The sequence below is a fragment of the Pygocentrus nattereri genome, chromosome 22 (assembly GCF_015220715.1).
Source record: "Pygocentrus nattereri isolate fPygNat1 chromosome 22, fPygNat1.pri, whole genome shotgun sequence".
Taxonomy (NCBI): Eukaryota; Metazoa; Chordata; class Actinopteri; order Characiformes; family Serrasalmidae; genus Pygocentrus; species Pygocentrus nattereri.
In genome coordinates this window covers 3,302,995-3,324,689 of record NC_051232.1, presented here as the reverse complement: position 1 = coordinate 3,324,689, position 21,695 = coordinate 3,302,995, and the positions used below count along the sequence as shown (strand labels likewise).

The 21,695-nt window shown below is 39.8% G+C and overlaps 1 protein-coding gene across 18 annotated transcripts in view; it reads right to left on the bottom strand.

The window, feature by feature from the left end:
* Positions 1–2,803: 2,803 nt before the first annotated feature.
* The window catches only part of si:ch211-281l24.3, an 88,805-nt gene continuing 69,913 nt past the window's right edge, over positions 2,804–21,695 (bottom strand). For 14 of the 18 annotated variants that reach the window (XM_037532980.1, XM_037532984.1, XM_037532987.1 and 11 more), the window contains 11 exons: positions 20,253–20,681; positions 19,508–19,936; positions 11,107–11,535; positions 8,446–8,703; positions 7,751–8,002; positions 7,401–7,640; positions 7,002–7,259; positions 6,035–6,331; positions 5,609–5,878; positions 4,662–4,745; positions 2,804–3,850 (listed from right to left, as the gene is read on the bottom strand). In XM_037532980.1, coding sequence (XP_037388877.1) covers positions 3,784–3,850; positions 4,662–4,745; positions 5,609–5,878; positions 6,035–6,331; positions 7,002–7,259; positions 7,401–7,640; positions 7,751–8,002; positions 8,446–8,703; positions 11,107–11,535; positions 19,508–19,936; positions 20,253–20,681 — 3,013 coding nt within the window. In that variant the 3' untranslated portion in view covers positions 2,804–3,783. The remainder of the gene's footprint in view (positions 3,851–4,661; positions 4,746–5,608; positions 5,879–6,034; positions 6,332–7,001; positions 7,260–7,400; positions 7,641–7,750; positions 8,003–8,445; positions 8,704–11,106; positions 11,536–19,507; positions 19,937–20,252; positions 20,682–21,695) is intronic. The other 4 variants (XM_037532994.1, XM_037532995.1, XM_037532990.1 and 1 more) reach the window with 3 other exon arrangements.

Below are 21,695 nucleotides of genomic sequence, written 5' to 3'. Positions count from 1 at the left end.
CAGTATATGATGTGGATGTTAATCAGATCAGTGTATGTTGTGGATGTTAATCAGATCAGTGTATGATGTGGATGTGTGTTAATCAGATCAGTATATGATGTGGATGTTAATCAGATCATTGTATGATGTGGATGTTAATCAGATCAGTGTATGATGTGGATGTGTGTTAATCAGATCATTGTATGATGTGGATGTTAATCAGATCAGTGTATGACGTGGATGTGTGTTAATCAGATCATTGTATGATGTGGATGTTAATCAGATCATTGTATGATGTGGATGTTAATCAGATCAGTGTATGATGTGGATGTGTGTTAGTCAGATCATTGTATGATGTGGATGTTAATCAGATCATTGTATGATGTGGATGTTAATCAGATCAGTGTATGATGTGGATGTTAATCAGATCAGTACATGATGTGGATGTTAATGAGATCAGTATATGATGTGGATGTTAATCAGATCAGTGTATGATGTGGATGTTAATCAGATCAGTACATGATGTGGATGTTAATGAGATCAGTATATGAAGTGGATGTGTGTTAATCAGATCAGTGTATGATGTGGATGTGTGTTAATCAGATCAGTGTATGATGTGGATGTGTGTTAATGAGATCAGTATATGAAGTGGATGTGTGTTAATCAGATCAGTGTATGATGTGGATGTGTGTTAATCAGATCAGTGTATGATGTGGATGTGTGTTAATCAGATCAGTGTATGATGTGGATGTGTGTTAATCAGATCAGTGTATGATGTGGATGTGTGTTAATCAGATCAGTGTATGAAGTGGATGTGTGTTAGTCAGATCATTGTATGATGTGGATGTTAATCAGATCATTGTATGATGTGGATGTTAATCAGATCAGTGTATGATGTGGATGTTAATCAGATCAGTACATGATGTGGATGTTAATGAGATCAGTATATGATGTGGATGTTAATCAGATCAGTGTATGATGTGGATGTTAATCAGATCAGTACATGATGTGGATGTTAATGAGATCAGTATATGAAGTGGATGTGTGTTAATCAGATCAGTGTATGATGTGGATGTGTGTTAATCAGATCAGTGTATGAAGTGGATGTGTGTTAATCAGATCAGTGTATGTTGTGGATGTTAATCAGATCAGTGTATGATGTGGATGTTAATGAGATCAGTATATGAAGTGGATGTGTGTTAATCAGATCAGTGTATGAAGTGGATGTGTGTTAATCAGATCAGTGTATGATGTGGATGTGTGTTAATCAGATCAGTGTATGAAGTGGATGTGTGTTAATCAGATCAGTGTATGATGTGGATGTTAATCAGATCAGTACATGATGTGGATGTTAATGAGATCAGTATATGAAGTGGATGTGTGTTAATCAGATCAGTGTATGAAGTGGATGTGTGTTAATCAGATCAGTGTATGATGTGGATGTGTGTTAATCAGATCAGTGTATGAAGTGGATGTGTGTTAATCAGATCAGTGTATGATGTGGATGTTAATCAGATCAGTACATGATGTGGATGTTAATGAGATCAGTATATGAAGTGGATGTGTGTTAATCAGATCTGTGTATGATGTGTGTTGATCTGGGCAGGTGCGTGCACTCTCCCGTTGTGCTGCTCTCAAGGTAAACAGGAATAATCAGTAGATTTTCAAATCATTCTTCACAGAGGAAACTCATCATGTTTAGTCACTTTACTGAGTATTATTGAAGAATGCCTCAGTGTGAGAGAACGTTTTAAATGACCCACTGTTTGTTGTGGCCAATGCATACATGCAGTGATGATGTAATTTACAGGCATCACAGTTAATTTCAAAGTGATTATTATTATGTAAATAATGATTATTATAATGATTCATATTATATTGTCTTGTAAATTATTATAGCAACATTTCTGAAATAATAAAATGATAGCAAAAATACAGGAAACACTACACATAACACAAAGAACAAAGCAACAAGCTGTGTGCAGCAGAGGCTGATGATCACATCAAAACATCCTAAAATTAGTTCAGTTTTGGTCGAGAGATCATTTTCTTCATATTGAAACCGCATGCAAACCATTTGAATATGCGGGTTCAGCAATTATGCAGTATATGATAGAGTCTGAATAAGTGTGACCAGAGACTCTTCAGCTATGCTGCACTGATCACACTGTGAATACAAGCTGTATACTTAACTACATTTAGTCTCAGAATGAAAAAGCCTCTGGAGTATCTTACAGAGAATGTGCTGCACCTGTGCTGTATTCTGGATCAGCTCTCTAACCATGTTTCCTCAATCACTGCATCGTGCAGCTCTCTGGCCCAAAGCTTCTTTAAGGAGACTTGTATTCACAGGTAATATGAAGGGGGAGACAGTGACACACAATGGAGTCATAATGAAAGGAACATCTCACATAGTGGTTTAGGTGTGACCTGGAAAATGTTCTCTTGAATATGATGTCTAATTTGCAGGTACTGAGAAAGACTAAATGTAAGTCTGAGTTGAGTGAAAGAAATAAACCTGTTATCTACAAAGAGGTGGTCTCTGCATTTTTGTTTTCTTTGCATGTAAAAGCTGCACCATCTAATAAGGATAGACAAATAGGTGGTTATGCAATACTGACATGGGTGGAGACTGATGATGACGACTCAATGAAGCTCTTTATCTGACTTGAACTGAATTAAAATTCCTTCTTAGTTCTTAGTACAAGACAGCTTCATATCAGTGTACTAGAAGGTTCTACCTTTGAGTAAAGTAAAACTGGAAGGGAAGATTTTAACTGTAGGACAGCTTTAGTTTTTACCACAATGATGACAATCAGACTTGTTCATCATCTTCATAGCAAAATATGAACTTTATTTGCCATAACACTCAGTAACAGCCAAGACTGGTGAGTATTCCCTTTAAAAGAGAGGGAGTGAGTACAGATGAGTAAAGAAGATAAAAATGCATAAATACTGTTTTACTGACATAAAAATTTCTACCAGGAAAGAGAAAGAAACAATAATGATTACTTTTTAACAACAGCCTCGAAACATGCAGAACCATATTATTAGAGCAGCTGTAGGACAAGATGTTTTTACTCTTTTTTCCAATTGGGTCTGCATGAGGGCTCATCTAACTGAAAGCAGTTCAATAAAAAAAAACAGAAATCTAGAATAAAGTACATATCAGTAAATTGGGTTTTGTACCAACAGTACAGCAATAATTGCTCATAAAACAGTCAATTAAAACTGAGAATAATATCTTACATTGCAAGAAAAGTAAGGCCCCATATTGTGATAAAATACAAAGGTTCACTCTTCAATAGCAGCCACACAGGAAAGGCACATTTCAGTCCATGAGCTAATAGTATACACAGTATGTACATCCATGGAATGACACTGACATTGTGAAAACAACTTCACCAAAACATTTATGTTCAGACAGTCCCAAAATCCAGTAAAAGAGAAAAATGACTCAAGTATATCAACATCATCAAATCATCATCAAATCTATTTGTATAGCGCTTTTTACAACGGATGTCACAAAGCAGCTTCACAGAATTCCAGAAAAGAGTTTTAACAAGAAGTGTAAAAAAAAAAAACCTGATCTTTTGTTATTATTGCTATTAAAAATAAATGCTGTAGATTTATAATATTTTTGTATGTATCAGTGAAGATCAGTGTAGTCCAGTGTATCAGCCTATATACAGTTTATGTTACATGTTTTAAATCTTTTGGGTTGTAATGTTTCTTTATCGATGTAACAGAAAATCAGTGTTAAAGTGCACAGCATCATCATATCATCACTATTTCATCATAATATCACCAGATCTCAAAGCGCTGGTCTGAGAGGAAACGCAGTCTTTCTGTGATTCTGTTGCTGAAGAGTCTGTAGAGACAAAACATACATGAACACACACAGTCCTTTAGTATCTGCTCATAGATCCAAACTATAACAAACACTAACATCGCACAAAAGTCATACACACTAATATTTGATTGGACCACCTTTTATTATACTAAGTACTGTACGTTTAATTACAGCAGTGAATTCACTGTAGCATTATTTTGAGAATCTTATGCAATGTCACAACATTTACTTCCAGCCAGAGTTGCATTAATTTTGGCTGAGATCTGGTATTGACAATGGGAGAGTCGAACCACCACGTAAAGTCTTCTCCAGAACATCTCAAAGACTTTCAGTGGGGTAAAGGTCAGGACTCGCTGTGGCAGCAAATTCATGTGTGAAAAACGATTCCTCATTTCACAGTTTGAGGCAGACATTGTCACTGTCATCCTGGAATATTCCCGTGCCATCAGGGAAGAAAAAATCATTGATAGAATAACTTGGCCATTTAGGACATTCAGGTAGTCAGCTGACTTCTTTTTACTACCACATAACATTGCTGAACCTGTCCTGACCACTTGAAGCAACCCCTGATCATAACGCTGCCTCCAGAGGCTCAGCGAAGTTGTATGGCAATAAAATTAATTTTTTAGGGCCAATGATTTGACCCTTCTGAAACACAGCTGTTTAAGAAATGAGCTACTCACTGCATCAGTCAGGGTTAAAATAATTGTTGCCAGCTGAAACATTAATCACTGCAGTAATAATCCAATCAAAGGCTCTTAAGCGTTCCATACAGAAACGTTTTGGCCAGGCAGTGGACATTAAACTGTAACAAAACACACACACTTACCGAACAGTCTGAATGTTGCTGTTAGTGGAGACAATATCGTAGATTCCCTTCGCTGAGATGTCAGTAATGTGATTGTGGCTGAGACTGAAATGAAACAGATTATAAAGATTATAATCCTGATTCTCAATGCATCTCAAATATTTAACCACACCTTTACAGAAAACCACCAAAAATAAATTCTTATATATATATATATATATATATATATATATATATATATATATATATATATATATACACACATACATACATACACACACACACACACAGTTACTGTTACAGAGGTTACACAGGTACAGTTGCTTAACACAAATAGCTAATCAGCCAATCACTCGGCCACAACTCAATGCATTTAGGCATGTAGAGGTGGTCAAGACAACTTGCTGAAGTGCAGACCGAGCATCAGGACGGGGAAGAAAGGGGGTTTAAGAGGCTTTGAACGTGGCGTGGTTGTTGGTGCCAGACGGGCTGGTCTGAGTATTTCAGAAACTGCTGATCTGCTGGGATTTTCACGCACAACCATCTCTAGGGTTTACAGAGAACGGTCCGAAAAAGAGGAAATATCCAGTGAGCTGCAGTTGTGTGGAAGAAAATGCCTTGTTGATGTGAGAGGTCAGAGGAGAATGGGCAGGCTGGTTCCAGATGATAGAAAGACAACAGGAACTCAAATAACCAACCAAAATCTCTAAGGAACGTTTCCAACACCTTGTTGAAAGTCTGACATGAAGAATTAAGGCAGTTCTGAAGGCAAAAGGGGGTCCAACCTTTTACTAGCAAGGTGTACCTAATTTATGTACCTAATAAAGTGGCAGGTGTGTGTGTGTGTGTGTGTGTGTGTGTGTGTGTGTGTGTGTATATGTATATATATATCAATCATACATGTTCTGTATTGATGACTTCATTTTTCATTCATTTTATAGTTAGACCCTCCCTCCCATATTACTCACTCCAGGATTTGGATTTTGTGCAGGTGTGGAAGCAGCAGCTTCAGGCAGTGGTCAGTGAGCTGGCAGTGGCTGAGGTCCAGTTCTGTCAGCCCTTCAGAATGTTCCAGAAACCGTGCCAGTGACCTACAAGCCTGCAGGTCCAGCTTTGTCTGACTGAGGTCCACTTCCTCACCCAGAGCCTGAGAGAGAGCCACAGCACGCCTCACACAGTCCAGCTCAGTCCCCACATGGACAAGAGACAGAAACTGAAGCAGCAGGGCTTTACTGCAGCTGAGAGAGAGACAATATTCACATACAGTTACTAAGAAATGACACATTAATACATAAAAATAAAACAAACGATTTTGCACCTGTTCTCTCGTGTTACATATTCATCTTTTCTAGAATGCCTAATAGTGTTTGTGGTGTTCTGAGTGAGAATCTTACTGCAGAGTGACTTTGTGTAAAATGGTGAAGAGCCGCTCCACTCCAGCCTCCTCCATTTCACAGTCCTGCAGAATGAGCTGCGTGGGGGTCCGAGATCTCTGGATGGTCATGGAGACGACTCTGCAGTCCTCACTGCTCAGGGTGTGTGTCTGTGTGTGTTCTGTAAGGTCCAGAGCGGAGCTGCAGGAGAAGTCCAGTCTGTGCTGCAGAGCGGCGAGCAGAACTGCTGCCGCCCCCTGCTGGAGTTCAGAGGCACTGCAACAGTGGAGCAGCCTCAGCAACAACAGCCTGTCAACACTGACACACACATACACAGTCAGTGACAGATAACACTGACAATTAATCCAATTCATTTTTCTTAAACAAAACAATGAGTGGACGTATTGAGAACATAGGTGGGCTACAGGTGACGACTTTATTCATTTTTTCTATTCCTTATTTTGTTTTTTTATATGGTCCATGAAACTTTCTTGGCCATTTTAATACAGAGATAAATCCATTTGATCACAAAGCTTATCACTAAAAATACATTTATATTTAGGTGGGCTTCTGTGGGGATTTTCTCCTATATCATATACTCAACTTCAAGAGCGTTTCTAGCTCCGTCACAAATGGTTCCTTCACAGTCCTGCAGTCCACAATCATGCATGTCTTGTTTCTCATTTTGGCGATGAAAGGGGTGCTCACTAGCGCCCTCTATGTACAAATGCGTTTCTTTATAAATTTGACTTGTCAGTGAGCTGAATTAAGCCACTGTAGATAAACAAATGAACTCCTTTAAAACAAGTATTAAAAAGTCCCAAATGCATGTCTTTAAACCAAACACTCCAGGTTTCTCGCTCTGTAGGTCTGCAAGTTGCTGATGTCACCAAAGTGTGCACTATGAGGACTGCAGGGCTTAGTGCCATTTAGGACTGGACTTCTGTGGTTTATAATTGGTCTGTTAAACAGTATGAAAAGTTCAAACCTGAGATGGGAGACGTGGCTGAGTAGAGGCACAATGCTCTCCAGCTCCCCCTCTGGTATGGAGGTCCACAGCAGGCTGAGAGAGACTGAAGTGCAGTGCTGGAGGGTGAAGCGCAGAGCAGCACAGTGGACAGAGTCCAGCTCTCTGCTGTTCAGGTTGATGCAGTTCTTTACCGAACTCAACAGGCTGGACACACAGTGAGCAGAGCCAGTCTCATAGATCTCTCTGATGATGGGCAGCACAAAGCTGGAGGTCAACCTGTGCAGAGGACGTACATATTATACTCTAATTCTGTCTAGAAATGATGATGTTCTGATTTCTGTATTTCATCTATACATAATATAAAAGGCATTAACAGATGCTGCTGCGTTCCTCTACATGTTTCTGTTTTTCTCTTACCTTCTGAGCTGAACTCTGTCCAGTACAGACACAAGTTCTCTGATGTGCTGCTGTTCAATGTTGCTCTTCCTAAAGTCCACAGTGACCGTGTGATACTGCAGGAAATAGTGGATCATTTCCCAGTTCAGAGAGCAGGAAGTCAGATCTCCACCCACTTTCTGTAGGAAACCACGTGTGAGCTCCTCATCCTGAGCGTCATTCACCATAGCAACGAGCTTCTGAAGACTCTTTTTAGACAATCTACACAGACACAGACACACACACACACACAATGGACACAAACATTATGATTATTTTATTGATCCCATGAATATTTATGTAGGTAAAAGATGCAATACAAACTCAGAGACCTGATGGTGAGAGAACCCTGGTGACACAGTAGGACAGTGAGAGACTGAACCTCCATCGTGTGTTCAGTCATGTTAAGACACTGGACATTCCAGTGTCTCAGGAGAGAAGCCAAGCTGCTCAGGACTCTGGACAGCTTCTTCTTTGACCACTCGTTGCTCTGGTTGAGTGAAAGCTCCTCAACAGTCACTGTAACAGGAGCTCTTCTTGCTCTCAGAGCTCGTTCCAATTTCACCACCATAACACCACTCAGCCTGAAACACCACAGTGCAGAGAAATACAAAAACCCAAACCACTGTTAGACAAATTAGCACTAATTTACACCTGATCGTTATCAACAGGGCAGTGTGGACTATCATCACACTAGCGTAATAGACATTGGAAAGTGTTTAATGTATGGGCCTATTCACATTTTAACATCTAAACTTTATTAAAAAAAAGGCTACTATAATTATTACAACCTCATGTGTATCATGAGTCATACAGCATTTTGATGTAGTAAAAATACAGCTCCAAAAATGTACATAGATAACATGATAGTTATCTTATTAAGTCATTTTTCAGTGAAGACATCAATAAAGGAAACAGAGTAAAGTCAATATGTTTTGTCCAGAGATATTTTCCTTTTAGGTGTAAAAACCCTTCATACTACAATATCTGAACAATAAGCAAAGAGCCAAGTCTTTACAGAGTATACCTGAGAGTGTGTAGGTGTGTGATGTGTCTGAAGAGACATCTGCTTCCTCTGAGAGAGATGGCTCTTGGGTTTAGAGTGAGGTTGAGTCTGGAGGATGAGAGGCCCAGCACTCTCCCCAAAGCCCTGCAGCTGGAAGTGACTAACTTTCCTTCCAGAGACAGAGTGAAGTCCAGGGCCCGGAGGAGAGGAGCCACCTGCTCTGCTTCTCCTCTGGAGTGGAGCACTTTACACACAGATGGCACACACTGCTCAGCACCCCTGAAACAGAGAAAGAAGAAACTTTTAAACAAGGAAGCACTCCTATAAACGACTGAACATGTATTTTCATATAAATGTACATGTATGTTCACCTCAACGGTTTTATAGCAGGTTGTCATGATAAAAATAAACACTAATAAAAAACAACCACTCATATTGATACACTCTGACATAGGAAAAAAAAAGCAGCAGAGAACCATCAAGGCCTTGAAGCACTTCTCTGAAGGTCCAATATTTAAAACAACAAAAAAAGTGAAGTGACTCCTTAATATCACCTTTGCACTTATTTGCATTTTCCTCTAAATCATTTTTCAGGTCCACTTTTCGTGCTTGTGGTGGAAAAGCCACTCTGTTCTTTAATTAAAAAGAACCTACAGTTTCTTGATAGCAGAACCCTGCCTTTCACAAGAAGTAGGATTATCATTATGAATTGACAGTTTGATCAACCAATCAGGTGCTGATTTGGAATCATGTGGACATGCTCTGACCTCTCCAGGGTATCCTAGCTGTCCCTAGGATGTCAGCACTATGGTGCCTGAGTGAAACTAGCAAACCGTGTCATGAGAGAAGCTTTTTCTGCTGAAATGATGGAATCTCAACAATTGTCAACAAACTGTTAACAATGCCATTTTCAAAACAGGTATTCAAAGAAAAACTGGATATTGTAAGAAAAGGCTGACCAACACCACATCCTGAGCTTTTTACTCAGGCACTAACCCTAACCCAAAACTAGGAGCGTTACCCTTGGCTAACTGGTCTGGTACAACATGAAGGTTGTTCTGTTGGGACTGTTAGCTTTTTTCCACTGAGACCAGTTCATGGACTAATACAGGAATTAATCATTTAAGCTGCTTAATCAAAAACAGCAAAATCCTGAAAGTCATCTAAAAGCAGAAGTTTCTTCAAAAACGTTTGAAGACACAAGGATTGATCTGATCTGCAGCAACAAACAGAGATGCACAACAAAACGGTGAGGAAAAATAGGAAAGATGAAACACGAGAGTCTCAGAGCGACATTAAGGATTTACATTATCACTTCTCCACACTGAAGGTCTTCACTGGCACTCCAGCAAATACAGAATGACTTGAAAAATGTAGTTTCTGAAGTAATTGGAGAAAACTTCAAAGATAAAATAGAGTAGCTTGTGGTGCTAATGGTGGATTAATCAATTGATATGAGCAGTACAACACAACTGTCACTAGTGCTTTGCTACATTACAGAGAGCGGCATAAGATTATAACATAAGGAGAGATTCATCTGGTTTGAGTATGTGACAAGTAAAAAACAGGCTCATGACACTGCAGCTCTTCTCATCATGTGTGTGCAAAAGTTTAAATGCTTGGGTAAAGTCGTGGCAAGTGCTACAGTGACACAGCCATTAAGGTCTCATGGCTGGATGGGGTCCAAGCTAAAGTAAATGATTCCACAGGTGCTTTTCATTGATGATTTCTTGATGAAATCTGTTAAAAACAACTGCCACAAGTGGCACTTCCCAGATGGAATCTAACTACAAAACTAACGCGCTCTGTCTTTGACGAGAGGGATGATCTACAGGAGTGTTTAATTACATTGTTGAGCATCATGAGGAATTTGAACATGATGCTGTACACAGTGCTGATGACTACTTATCACTTCTGGAATATGTTGAGTTCAGCTTTGTACTTGTGACCTTATGACCCTATTTTTGGCCATGGAGATGTCCTCTTAAAAAAAACTCTAAGTAAGAGTTTTTACATGCACTTTTGCTTGGCTGAAATGGAGGAGCTTTACATTTTTATGGAGCAGCAGAGGAGACAGTTTCCTCCACCGTCACATCATATATTTCATCCGTTTGACAGCTTCTTTCAATGAAATGAACTCAGTGACAGCACACACCAGCTATATTTACTGACCAGTTTAATTCTAACTATTCTAGTTTTAGCTGCTTCTGTGGAAATTATTGTTGTTTGCTGGTTTGAGACGTGTTTATGTGCACACTGTGTTGGGGTGTGGGTTCAGTTAATGTGTGTTAGTGTGTATCTTTAAGAGAAAGCATACGGCTAAGAGTGACCTGCTTTTACTTCAGTTGTTTATTTATTATTCTGCCATGTTTGAAATCAAAGACCATGCTTCAAGCAGAAATATGACCTTTCCTGACTTTTTTTCTGTGCATCATAATATTACATTTTAAATGATTGTTGAACTATTATAATTTAGTGACGCTTGTGTTTCGATCTTTGCGTGTAAAGTTGTAAATGATGTGGCATTTGGTTTTTGATTAGTTAAAATGTGCATATTACATGTGACTATGGTGAAAACGGTACACAAGTGTCTTTGATATTACAGTGACTTTTATTTACATGATATCCAGTGAAGACCCAGGCCCAAAAGGGTCCGCCACTGGAATAAACATTCACACTCACCTCAGCTGGGAGATGTAGGGCAGACACTGAAGGAAACTCCTCACTTCACTCTCTTCATCTGACCAGCCTGTCAGCTCTAATGGTTTCTTCACTGTTTGGAGTTTCAGCACTTCTAGGAAGAGGGAGCTCTTTCTCTTTGAGAGGTCTATGATCCAGACTGCAGGAGCTGACTGGTAAACTGGCTGTAATGCTGGAAGAACAGTCCTGCCTGTCTGAGTCTCACAGTTCTTCACATGTGAGAACAGATCCAGCAGAAATTCACTCTGATCAGATCTGTCAACATCTCCAAAAGGAAAAGAGCTGTAAGTGCACAATGATGATAACAGCTGCAGGGTCTTCTCTCCTGTCTGTATCTCACGCTCTGCTGCTTTCATCAACATATCCATGAAGCTCTGAATCATTTTGTTGATATTAGACCACCGAAAAAATCTACAAGAAAAAGAGTAAGAGGAAATTTAAAGATGAACACAGTCAATGTGCAGTGCAGTGATGCAAAGACCAAGAAGAATATCTGCTTTAGTCAAATGATAATATACAGTTTTACAGTTTGTGCACCCCCCCAATGACATATTGTTAAGGGGAAAAGAAATAAACACAAACTCTGAAGCAAACTATTATAAAAAATGCAATTTACTGCAAATGTTAATTCTAGACACTGATACCATTTCTTCCCCCATGATATGATACATTATATGTAAGTATCTGCCGATGTACTGGACTCATACTAACTCTGTCATTTAACCAGCATTTATGATATTAATGCAATTCTAACTCTTGTCTCATACATGCGTCCCATACGCTCTTACTTATATCTATGAACAGCGTACGCTGATGGAGTTTAGTAAATATTACAGTCATTCACGCTGCCAGTAGCAGCTGTCAAGCCACAAATTTCTGGTCTTGATGGGAGTGCCAAGCCCTGAGACCATGTAGTTGTCTGATGCAGCTGATTGACAGAGGTGCACCGCAGGCAGGGCTAGTTGATACGCTAGGATGCTATCCAAAGGCAAAACCTAGGCTATAGGCTATCGTTACTTTAAGAGACGGTGGTTTCTCACATATACTTCTCTAATGTTTACTCCCTCAGTAACAGCTCAGACTAACATTAATTCAGACGGTAACTGACTTCATAGTGGGAGAAGAGGGATTACTGAAAGAAGCCTGACTCAGCCAATCAGATAACGGGGTGTGTTTTGCTCTGTTTATATGTTGCAATAACAATCTGGTTTATTTGTGGCACACAGCTGAAGATAATACCTTCAGAAGAATTTCAACTGGTATATCAGCAAATCCTGTTGCCCTCCCTCAAGAACCTAGCATTACTGATTTTGCAATAAGCACTGTTACTATTGCTCGTCACCCCTCACTGCCAACGTGTTGCCTTGCTTTATTTAAGTCTGATCCACTGAAAAAAGAGAATACTAACACCAGGAAGTAATTTCTGACAAGCACCTGCGCTATTGAATGAGATGTGCATGTGTGTCTGAAATCGCTTCATGGTATCAGTATTCTCTATTAACGATAACGATATTGTATTTCAGTACCAGCATCAGCACCGATAGCTCTACGGTATCAGTAGCATTGCAACCCTAGTTAATGCACAGAAAAAAACAGTAATTGTGGCACATGCAAATGTTTGGACACACTCCAATTGTAAAGTCTCAGAACCTAATTAAATTACTAGGCTTTAATGGACTTTTTAGGACTGGTCAGGAAGTCCAAACACTGATGAAACTTTCAGAGGGTAATACATTTTCTGACTTCAGATCATGTGCGGACACCATGGGCTCCTCCAAGCAGTTGGCTGAATGTCTAAAAATGAAGTTAATACTTCTTCTACAAAGCAGGAGAAAGATCTAAAAAGATAACAGAATGCTTCCAGCAATTTCTACAGCTGTAAATGTCATGAAGAAATGTCAGCTGTCTCACTTTCATAAACACTGGAGCCAAGAAATGAAAACTGTAAATGAATAAAACCACATCTCACCTGTGTTAACACAATTCACCATTCACCACAATGTGTAATAATCTCAGGTACTAGCTCACGAAAACAAAAAAACACTGACAGAAAAGGAGATATGGGAGGTGGCAGAGGCCAAGAAAGAAATTATTAATGACAATAATGTTTTCATTTTTTTTCTATAGATACATAAACAATGCTGTACCTTAGTCTAAATGAAGCCACTCCTGCAGGCTACAGCTATGCACACAGCCCTCGTTTAAGCGGTCGGGGTGGAGGTATAGCAACCATCCATACTAAAGCTTTAGGCGTGAACCAGAAAGCAGGACCTACATTTTCTTCTTTTGAAGTTCTTGTACTTAATATACTTGAGCAAGGAACAAATAAACATTCATTTCTATTAATCACAATTTACAGGCCACCCGGTCCGTATTCTCAGTTCTTACAAGAATTCTCTGAGTTTCTATCAAGCCTAATAACGTTTTCAAGTAAAATATTAATTGTCGGAGATTTTAATATCCACATCGACAACCCTCACGACACATTAAGTAAGGCATTCATATCTATCATAGACTCCATGGGATTCACCCAAATTATAAAAGGGCCCACACACCACCTCAACCACACTCTAGACTTAATACTGACCATTGGTGTGGATATAGATAACTTAGCCATTCTCCCCCAGAGCGCAGCCGTCTCAGACCATTACTTAATCTCATACAAAATCCAGTTTAGTGGTAATATGCGCTCATCACCATGTTATCAGGTTAAGAGGACTATAACTTCCTCCACAGCTGGCAGCTTTATCAGAAACCTCCCGCAGTTATCAACTTCAGTCAGCTGTCCATCTAATCCTACTGAATTAGATACTATGACCAAATTCCTAGAGGATACTCTTCGATCTACGTTAGACAGTGCAGCTCCATTAAAAAGCAAAATAGTACGGCAGAAAAAACTCGCCCCGTGGTATAACGATCACACTCGAACTTTAAAACAGACGGCCAGGCAACTAGAGCGAAAATGGCGTCTGACTAAATTAGAAGTGTTCCAGTCCGCCTGGAAGGAGAGCCTTATAGACTATAGAAGAGCTCTTACTGCAGCACGTTCAGCCTATCTCTCCTCTCTCATAGAAAACAATAAGAACAATCCCAGATTACTATTTAGCACAATTTCTAAACTAACAGAGAACAAAAGAGTCACTGAACCCCAGATGCCATCAGCCTATAGCCCCAATGATTTTATGAATTTCTTTAGTGATAAAATCAAAAAAATTAGACAGAAAATTCTGAACACAGTTAAATTCCACAAACCTGGTGGCTTATAATCCCAGTCTAGACCCTGAGAATATTAGAGTCACTCCAGATAGGCTGGAATCGTTTACATTACTCCAAGAAAATGAACTAATCAAAATAGTCTCTTCTGCAAAACCATCGACCTGTATTCTGGACCCAATTCCTACAGGTCTACTCAAGGAAATCTTACCAGAAATAACTAAGCCTATTCTGTCAATAATAAACTCCTCTCTTAGCCTCGGATATATCCCAAAAACTTTTAAACTTGCAGTAATTAGACCGCTGATTAAGAAAGCTAACCTCGATCCCTGTGAACTATCAAATTATAGACCCATCTCAAATCTCCCCTTCATATCTAAGATCCTGGAAAAAGTGGTAGCAAAACAATTAAGCCCTTATTTGCATAGGAATAATCTACACGAAAAATTTCAGTCTGGTTTTAGGCCACATCATAGTACAGAAACAGCATTAGTAAAAATTATAAAAGATCTTCTATTATTCACGGACCAAGGAAATGTGTCGTTGTTAGTCCTCCTTGACCTTAGTGCAGCATTCGACACAATAGACCATGCTATCCTACTAGATAGACTAGAAAACCTTGTAGGGGTAACAGGAACAGCTCTTTCCTGGTTCAGGTCCTACCTCACCGATCGATATCAGTTTGTTAATGTAAAGGGTGAATCATCTGTTCGTGCAAAAGTAATTTATGGTGTTCCACAAGGCTCTGTTTTAGGACCTATATTATTTACAATATATATGCTACCACTAGGCACCATTATCAGTAAACACGGCATAAATTTCCACTGTTATGCAGATGACACCCAGTTATATATATCAAGTAAACCGGATGATAAAATTAAACTTGGCAAGATTGAGGACTGTATAAAAGACATAAAAGATTGGATGTCAAATAATTTTCTGTTACTTAACTCAGATAAAACAGGTCCTGCTTCTTGGTTCAAAATTAGCCAGAAACAGACTGTCTAACTCAACACTAAAACTTAACAATCTCTCAGTTTCATCAAGTCTATCTGTTAAAAATCTTGGTGTCATTATAGACGCTGATCTCTCCTTCGACACACATATAACTAATATCACTAGAACAGCTTTCCTGCATCTCCGCAATATCGCTAAATTAAGAAATTCATTATCTCTACAGGATGCAGAAAAGCTAGTTCATGCATTTATCACTTCAATGCTAGATTATTGTAATGCCTTGCTGTCTGGATGTCCCAGCAAAAGCCTTAACAAGCTTCAGCTGGTCCAGAACGCTGCAGCCAGAGTCCTCACAAGAACTAGGAAGTTTGACCATATTAGTCCAGTTTTATCAGCCCTGCACTGGTTACCAGTCAAATTTCGCATTGATTATAAAATTCTATTACTGACATATAAAGCTCTAAACGGACTCGCCCCTCAGTACCTGAGTGAGCTCCTCTCCCACTATGAACCGTCACGCCTACTTAGATCACAAGGTGCTGCTCACTACTGGTACCTAGAATTAATAAAGCTACATCAGGGGGGAGAGCTTTCTCATACAAAGCCCCCCAGCTCTGGAATAATCTTCCTGCTAATGTTCGGGAATCAGACACAGCCCCAATCTTTAAGTCTAGACTAAAAACTTATTTGTACAGTCAAGCATTTGGTGATTAGTCTTCCCTGTCAGGTCTAGACCTGCTGGAGTCTACACTGCTCTGTTTTACTGTAATCTGTGGTCAGCCACTCTTTACAGTACTAACTCTGTTTTTTCTTCTCCTTTCTCTGCCGAGCTGATCAGCTGCCCATCCTGTGCGCCTGATGCTGTTGCCTCTACTGCCTTGATTGGTGCCGCTGCTCACCAGCCTTCTGGACCGGTTTGACCACCACTGAGCTTCTTGCTGTACAGCGCTGTGCAGTCCTCACCCTCAGATCTTTCTTTTCCCACTTTACTATAAAACTTCATACTAATAATGTTTGCTATCCGGTGTCGACCATAGGAGGATGGGTTCCCCTTCTGAGTCTTGGTTCCTCTCAAGGTTTCTTCCTCTTTTAGGGAGTTTTTCCTTGCCACCGTCGCCGCTGGCTTGCTCATGGGGGCTCGGACCCGGATTTTCTTTCTTCTTTTCTCTTCTCTCTGTAATACTGATTGTTCTGTAAAGCTGCTTTGTGACAACACCTGTTGTAAAAAGCGCTATATAAATAAATTTTGCTTGCTTGCTTGCTGTAGGCATGGAAAACAGCATTAGAGAAAATGGCTCCTTTTCAAGGGTAATCAATATAATAAGTGATCAAACTATGTGAATTAAAAATGTAGAATATTTATTCTGTGTCTGATTTTTGTGTGCTTGGATTTTGATAGAGTGCCATGTATTTTGTATACTACTCCATTAGTGTGTTTATATATCTGCTGTGTTTTACCTGACTTCACTATTTAAGCAATAGAACATGAGAGGGAGTGTGTTATCACGAAATAACGTCAAAAATAACAGATCATCACAGCCGTGATGTTACTCACGTTAACACAGGACCTCGAGTGCTCTACTGCTTTTATACAACAGTTAAATAAATAAACAAAATAATAAACTGGGCTGTAAAGGTGACGTTTAATAGGTTTTAATGTTTGCAGTTCCTTCTGCCAAATTATAGATCCTTAACAAGCAGCTTGTTGCTACGTCAGAGCAACGAGCTCTGATCACTCTCCTCACAGCCAGCAGTTCATCACACTACACAGTTCCTTACACTAAATTCCCAAATCATCATTACCACTGAGCAGCTTTTCAGTTGGCAGCTGTGTGTTATGTGTGAGCCATAAAACTGCTGCAATATCAAGTTCAGCTCAGTTTGGTCAATTTTTGCCAGATCAATATTAATGTTGTTTTGTTCCTGCCGGTCTGCAGAGCATCTTACAGCCCATTGTGTTTGGCGAATGGTATTTGGCTCATTTCTGGCTAACTCCAGGATGTTTAGCTGTTCTACTGTCACAGCTACTGACTGAAAAGCTGCTCAGTGGTAACGACAGTTTGGGAATTTAGTGTCGTCTCATCTTCAAGCCCTGACCAAATCGGCTGTCTGTCAAATGTGATCTTAAAAGTATCCATTTTCTGTTTGTGGCAAAATAATAAGTAAAAACAGTCAAATGGCTTAAGCGTCTCCTACAGCTGTCAAAGTTGTTGCTTATCAATGGCGTCTCAGGGGAGTGATACCGTGTTTGTGAAAAAACGTGAAGTAACAGCACGGTTAGAACACTTCTCAACCAATCGGCTTCCGTGGCTAGAAATAATATTGTATAGTTGGTTTTAAGGAAAACTGTACAAGTGCTCTCTTTGTTAATGCGCACAATTAATGTATTTTTATGTATACAATAAGTTTCAGTGTTCAGCCTCATCCCGGGTTCAGTGGTGGTCATTGTGGGCTGACCATATGTGGATCTCCTCAGTTTAAACTTTGACCTATCACGCATCACCACCCCACCAATAAAACAGTGATAATCTCTTTAACATAAAGTGCCTCATTCTACAAAACAATGGAAACTTTAAAACAGCAAACATAATGTTGGCAATAAGTGTAAATAACGTACTGCACAATGTGCCCAACTGTACAAACAGGGATTAATACAAGACTCTGTGATGATCATAAACAGAGCTTTAACTAAACTCTATGTACTGATTAAGTAGTGTAGTGAGTTGTGCGGTGGCTTTGAATGCTGGCGAATGGGTTTCAGATCCATGTATTAATAGTAATGTTAGTGCTTTTAGCTGCCTTTGGAAAAACTGATTCACTACATTTGTTTTGTTCTGAAACATGATTACTCTGCCTCTCCTTGTAAGAGTGTCTGCAATACACAGTAAATTAAATTAAGTTTAATTCATGTTCATCCATCCATCCATCCATTTTTTAAGCCGCTTCTCCGTCAGGGTCGCAGGGGGGGTGCTGGAGCCTATCCCAGCAGTCTTCGGGCGGAAGGCAGGATACACCCTGGACAGGTCGCCAGTCCATCGCAGGGCAGACAGACAGACACAGACAGTCACACCTAGGGGCAATTTAGCAAGTCCAATTGGCCTGACTGCATGTCTTTGGACTGTGGGAGGAAACCGGAGAACCCGGAGGAAACCCACGCAGACACGGGGAGAACATGCAGACTCCACACAGAGAGGACCCTGGTCACCCGGCCGAAGAATCGAACCCAGGCCCCCCTTGCTGTGAGGCGACAGCGCTACCCACCACGCCACCGTGCTGCCCATGTAATTCATGTTCATGTTTCCCTTTTTCACACTCAGACTGTCGGGGGAATCTGGTGAAGTAATATGATGTGTCTGGCGAGCCATTTTTGGACATTATAAACAGGATGAATCTCTTTAACTCTTTGTATTGTTAATCCTCTTCCTCTTTTTTATCTCTATTCTGTTTTTTCATGTTTGTCAATGTGTGACTTTTTATATTTCAAACAAGAAGCACAACTGAGTGGATAATTATGGTGAACTGTGTTTACACTGATGATGTATTGAGTTCTAAGTGGTGACTCCAGTTTTGTTGTTCTCAGGGAGAAATGTGCTACAGCACTAAGAGCTGCATGTGTGGTTTAAAAGCAGTGCATCAGAAACGCAGACTGTGTGGAATCAGTGAGAATGTGTTGGTAGCTGTGAAGAAGCTGAATGTGGTTCTGGGAGTTTAACACAGAGAACAGATTACTTGTATTCGTTTAGTCACAGGATTCATCCAGGCCAGAAAAATAGTAAATAAAATGTTGCTTGGTTTTTTGCTTGCTTACTATAAAACTGTACAGTGAAATCCTTTGTTTAAACAAACTATGAAAACAGAGATGAATTCTGACCTATACCATAACAAGACCTCACACTGACCTCACACACTATTTTAAACAAAACTGCAAATCTCAGCGTAGAGATAATATGACATAATTAATGAAAAATCTAATATCTAAGGTGAAATCTCATTGGTTTAGAAAATTCTGTCATGAACCACAAACTGTCTCATTTGAAGCATAAGCTTTCACACTAGGGGTGGGTGATATGGGAAACCAGAACTGTGCTGCACTAAATCCAATTAATCTGTGTTGTTTATGTACTGGTAATATCCACAGACTCAGAAAAGTGTATTGTCATATCACTATAATGATAAAATGTTGTCATACTGCCCACCCCTACTCCACACTCACCTCAGCTGGGAGATGTAGGGCAGACACTGAAGTAAACTCCTCACTTCACTCTCTTCATCTGACCAGCCTCTCAGCTTTACTGGCTTCTTCTCTATTTGGAGTTTCAGCACTTCTAGGAAGAGGGAGCTCTTTCTCTCTGAGAGGTCTACGGTCCAGACTGTAGGAGCTGACTGGTAAACTGGCTGTAATGCTGGAAGAACATTCCTGCCTGTCTGAGTCTCACAGTTCTTCACATGTGAGAACAGATCCAGCAGAAACTCACACTGTTCAGATCTGTGAGTATCTCTATAAGGAAAAGAGCTGTAAGTGCAGACTGATGTTAACAGCTCCAGTGTCTTCTCTCCTGTCTGTCTGCCGCTCTCTGATGCTTTACTAAATAGATCCAGAAAAATCTGAATGTTTTTCTTGGTATCAGACCCAAAATATAACCTACAAGGAGAAGAAGAATAAAAGGACATTTATAATGATGAACAGTCAGTGTGACCCTGACACAGGCCAATAAAACATTATTCTTTAAGTCTTCAAAAATACCATCTAATAGTAGAGACCACTGTTTGAATCAAATGATAATAAAGTGTAATTAATATCAAACAATTTCATTTCTAACAATTAACCAACTATGCTACATCACACTGACTTAGCAGATAGTACAAGTACCTTAGACTAGAAAACTGAATTACTGTTTTAAACCAAGTCTAAAAACAGATCCATTCTGACATTTAACACAGTAAGACTTCACACTCACCTCAGCTGGGAGACGTAGGGCAGACACTGAAGGAAACTCCTCACTTCACTCTCTTCATCGGACCAGCCTGTCAGCTCTACTGGTTTATTCACTGTTTGGAGTTTCAGCACTTCTAGGAAGAGGGAGCTCTTTCTCTCTGAGAGGTTTATGGTCCAGACTGCAGGAGCTGACTGGTAAACTGGCTGTAATGCTGGAAGAACATTCCTGCCTGTCTGAGTCTCATAGTTCTTCACATGTGAGAACAGATCCAGCAGAAACTCACTCTGTTTAGAGCTGTGAGTGGATCCATAAGGAAAGGAGCTGTAAGTGCAGACTGATGTTAACAGCTCCAGTGTCTTCTCTCCTGTCTGTCTCTCGCTCTCTGCTGCTTTACTAAATAGATCCAGAAAAATCTGAATGTTTTTCTTGGTATCAGACCCAAAATATAATCTACAAGAAAAAGAGCAAAATGACATTTATAATCATGAACACAGTCAGCGTCACACTGACACGGGCTGAGAAGAAATATTTTTTTAATTCCTCACTAATGTCACCTAATAGTGAGAATCACTGGTTGCTTTCTTAATCAAATGATAATACAGTGTAATTAAAAACAAGCACTTTGTTTTCTAACAACTAGGGGTGGGGAAAACTTGATTCTGCATCGCAATGCGGACGTGAACAATTCTGAATCGATTCATAAATGTCAAAAATCAATTTTATAAACATATAATTCAGAACAATGTTGACAGAACGTAAAAAGAGGAACTTGGAAGTGGGTTAGCGCAGCGCCTGAACAGTCTGTGGCGGCACATAACAAAAACACAACTGGATGAGTGAGATGCGCCCTCTGATGTACCCTCTGGATTAAAGCCAGATTAGGTCAGGAGTCACAACCCAAATGTTAAGAACAGCCATTCTGTCCTTTCAACAAAAATCAAACCACTTTGGGAGCCACAACATTTAATGCCCAGTATGTCTCAGTGTGTGCTAATGTAATAGTAAAGGCTAAAAATGTAAACGAGAGCACAGACTTACTTTGCTTAAAGTTTTAGCTTTAGCTGCTTTCCTCCAGTCTCTGCCAGAAAACTTCCTCAAAACCAGAGCAGTTGGTTATCAATTACTGATACTCTGTTTTTTACCTGATCTGTTTCACTCCGTTTTTTTTACTTCCCCTGTTGGCACTACGGTTTGGATTACTAGATTATTTGGCTGATGACTTTTCACTTGTTTCATGGACTCTGTCTAGCCTTGCCCTCACCTGTTATGATTGCCTATATTATTCTGCTGCTTACCCTGGACTTGACCACTGCTTGTCTTCTAACTACTTCTAAAGTTTCTGTTTTGCTTCTTAAATGCGAGCATCTGCTTTCTGATTGTATTTCACAGTAGGAAAATAGAAATGCTGTACAGAAAAAAAAGGTGCATCGATAATTGTCTTATAATCGCATCACAGCCCTCAGA